Here is a 3,755-nt window from a genome sequence, read left to right on the forward strand (position 1 = left end):
GGCGACAGGGAGGCTGCTTTTGAGAGAAAGTGGCATGGGGGCCGCTTTGCTCTGTCTCCATATAACTCCACGTTAGAGGGGAGCCGGGAGCCTCCAGGAGCCGCTGCTCCCACGGGCGGCACGTGGGTCTCCCTGCAGGTGTTTGCTGTTCGAGGGAAGTTAACAGTAAACAGCTAACTACCGGCCAAGGATCGTCTCTAGAAATGAGGCTTGGTTTCTGTGCCAGCGACTTGCTCACGGGAGAGCGGAGGGAATAGTTGCAAATGAGACAGAATGTCAATATTTGATAGGTCTTCTATGTCCAAGCCAGGAATCATACAGGGCTATAGAAATGGTTGACACTGAAAAATCTTGAAACTCTGATTTTTCTAAATCCTCTGGGTGGCATAATCAGCTAAGTGTGTCGGGGGTGGAGAGGTCGGCCGGCCGTCCGTGTGCGGGGCTGTGTCCTGCTGTCTGGCCGCCCACCGGGAGCCGAGGGGCCAGGGCCGAGGCCTCCAGGCTCGGGGGCTGTCGGTGGGCTTGGAGGGGAGCTAGGAAGCTAGGGGGTCCCGGAGCTCCAGTGGGGGAGAGTGAGGCTCCAGGAGGGAGGGCAGGGCTACAATGTGGGGTGTGAGGAATGCTTCCCACGGGCAAGTCCATGGCAGGTACATGTGTGGCCACGGGAGCGGGTCCCGGGGTCAGGTGGCTTTAAGGGGTCGGTTTCAGGCCCGGCCGACGTGGCTCAGTGGTTGAACATCGACCTACGAACCAGGAGGTCACGGGTTCGATTCCCAGTCAGGAAACATGCCCGGGTGGAAGGCTCAATCCCCAGTGGGGGGCGTGCGGGAGGCAGCCAGTCAGTGACTCCCTCTCATTGTTGACGTTTCTCTCTCTCCCTCTCCCTTCCTCTCTGAAATCAACTAAATACATATTTTTATATGAAAGCAGGGGGAGTTGGTCTCCTTAATGGATTGCACAGTTCTAGGAAAGTGAAATTGCCCAAACTATAGGAGTGCGCCGACGAGGAACCAACATCAATGGGAGTTTTCACGTTTTTAATCCTCAGAGCTCAGCAATTAGCCAGATGGATGCAATCCAAAATGCCAACAAAATCAGATCCTGGCTTGCCTTTCTCCAGCAGGTGCCAAGCAAAGGTCCTCACAGGGGAATGCACGTTGACAACATGAGATAGATTAAGTATGTATAAACATGTTCGCGTGGACGTAACTGAAGGCAGCTCCGAGCCTGCGACGTTGAGGATGTTTTACATGAGGGGAAACTGTAGCCTCACTTAGTGACTAGGTTGGCAGGTTTCATGAAGATGGCGGCACACGTTCCCTCGCCTCACAGAGGGGCTGTGTGGAGGGTGGACATGGGTGTGAGTCAGTGCGTCCGAGTCCGCCTCTTCCAGGGGCCTGAGTCCGTAAATCGCAGAGTCCTGGTCCCGGCTGCCTGTGTGGGCTGTGCCCGGCCGAGTCTCTTACGGCACCGATGTCTACAGCAGTGGCTGTTTTCTTGTATGAATTTAAAAATTGGATGTGGCCCTGGCCGGTTTGGCTCAGTGGATAGAGCGTCGGCCTGCAGACCAAAGGGTCCCGGGTTCGATTCCAGTCAGTGGCACCTACTTCAGTTGCAGGCTCCTCCCCAGCCTGGACCCTGGTTGGGGCTCGTTCAGGAGGCAACCCATCGATGTGTTTCTCTCACATCCATGTTTCTCTCTGTCTCTCCCTCTCTCTTCCACTCTCCCTAAAAATCAATGGAAAATTATCCTCGGGTGAGGATTAACAACAACGAAAAAGGAAAACTGAGGTGATTCCCAATAGGAATGAGGCATGACTCACCCTCGAGCGTCTCTTCGGAGGAATGTTGACTCTAAGGAGGTCGGGTGTGGTGTCCCCTGTGGGCGTGTGGGTGGTGCAGGTGGCCTCTGAGACTGGTTGTCCAAGTAAAGTCCCCCCGCGATAAGGGCACACCTGGGCTCCGGCTCAGCCCCGTGGGGCCGGCATCGCCTCTCCCGCTGGCTTATGCTCGGGGGTGTGGCGAGGTAGGTTCTGGGACGGGCTGACTTCTGTCTGCGAGCTCCTGCCAGGTGCCAGCCATGCTCGTCGCAGACTGTTTCCTCTTGTTCTCTCAATGGGCTGCAGGTGGGTATCACTTGCTTTCACACAGGAGGGGGCTGAGGCCTCAGTGGTTAACTTATCCCAGGGAGTGGAGCTGGTGAAGCAGGAAATGTAAATCATCATGCAGACGTGTAGTACTGGCCTGGTATTTATATGAACTTATATTACATAAACGGTGCATGGCTCTAACTATGGCTGATGAAAATGATCAGTGAGTACAAACTTCATTTTCACTTCCCGCTACCTTCACAGTTACAACCATCTATATATATAAAAGCCTAAGCGACCGTCTGACCGTTCGACTGGTAGCTATGATGCGCAATGACCACCGGGGGCAGATGCTCAACGCACAGACATGGAGACATGGAATAGACTGATGAATCTTAGAGGGAAGTGGGGAGGTGGGAGGGCAGGAAGAGATTAACCAAAGATCTTATGTGCATACTAGAGGCCCCTGTGCATGGATTTGTGGGGTCCCTCAGCCTGGCCTGTGGGGATTGGGCCGAAACCGGCAGTCAGGCATCCTTCGAGGGGTCCCAGATTGCAAGAGGGTTCAGGCCAGGCCAAGGGACCCCACCAGTGCACGAATCTGTGCACTGGGCCTCTAGTAAAATTATGTTTTCCGTTTCTTTTTAAATATATGTTTTTATTGATTTCAAAGAGGAAGGGAGAGGGAGAGAGAAACATCAGTGATGAGAGAGAAGCCTGGATCCGCTGCCTCCTGCACAGCCCCTCCTGGGGATCAAGCCCACCACCCAGGCATGTGCCCTGACTGGGAATCCAACTGTGACCTCCTGGTTCATAGGTCGACGTTCACCAACTGAGCCCCGCCAGTCGGGTTATATTTTCCTTTTAAAATGCGTCTGGGGCGTCTGTTTTCAGCATGTGGTTGAACTTGATCGATGTATGTGTCTCTTTCTCAGGACACAGAGCTCTCGAGTTTCTCCACCTTCAGGAGGGAAGCGTCAACTATAGACAGGTATCGTCTGATTTTTCTCTGACTCCAGGTGCCAAAGGTCCTTGCAGACTTAACCAGTAACTGTCAGAGCCTTTTCATGTCTTTATGAACCATTAGTAATATTTGGGGCTAAAAGGCACATTTCCCGGCACTGCTGCTAAGGCACGCAGACATGTCACTGGAAGTCCCTGAGTGCCCGCGTGCTCGCCCCTCCCTTTTAACTCACAGAGGCCTTTTATAATGACACCCCCCGATCCCTTCCAAACACGGGGGGCTGATTTATGTTTTATCTGCATATGTGGGACCCTTGCAGATTCTCCTCCCTCCCCAGCCTGCTCTCGGGGGAGGGTGGAACGCGGCTCACTGGTCCAGTTGGTGCGAGGCTGCAGAGGGCGTGGCCGGGGAGGGGGGGCTGGCCGGCACACGGGCGGATCCCCACGGGCTGGGCCGCAACAGCTCGGCCGGCCTACGCGCTCCAGGTCCACGTTGGGTTGGCTCTGGGTTGTCTTTTGGTGAAATGTCGGAGGCGCCTGCTCCTTAAAGACTGGCGCCGACCAAATGAATCGGGAGCAATGCCTAACGCGGAGAACCGGGCACCCGTTGGCGAGACTGTGAGGACCACTGTGCCTCCCCCGTGGCCGTCGTGGCCGCCCTTTCTGCGGAGGAAATGGAACGTGGTGTGATGACCAGGAGCC

General features: G+C 55.0%; 2 protein-coding genes across 2 annotated transcripts in view; one reads left to right on the forward strand and one right to left on the reverse strand.

The window, feature by feature from the left end:
• ALDH5A1 (aldehyde dehydrogenase 5 family member A1) overlaps positions 1-2,082 on the reverse strand; it is an 11,323-nt gene extending 9,241 nt beyond the window's left edge. The window contains exon 1 of the mRNA XM_015563506.1: positions 2,049-2,082. Coding sequence (XP_015418992.1) covers positions 2,049-2,082 — 34 coding nt within the window. The remainder of the gene's footprint in view (positions 1-2,048) is intronic.
• Positions 2,083-2,985: 903 nt separating this feature from the next.
• Positions 2,986-3,755, forward strand: part of GPLD1 (glycosylphosphatidylinositol specific phospholipase D1) — a 19,206-nt gene continuing 18,436 nt past the window's right edge. Inside the window, exon 1 of the mRNA XM_015563507.1 lies at positions 2,986-3,081. Coding sequence (XP_015418993.1) covers positions 2,986-3,081 — 96 coding nt within the window. The remainder of the gene's footprint in view (positions 3,082-3,755) is intronic.

Source organism: Myotis davidii, unplaced genomic scaffold (genome assembly GCF_000327345.1).
Source record: "Myotis davidii unplaced genomic scaffold, ASM32734v1 scaffold217, whole genome shotgun sequence".
Lineage (NCBI taxonomy): Eukaryota > Metazoa > Chordata > Mammalia > Chiroptera > Vespertilionidae > Myotis > Myotis davidii.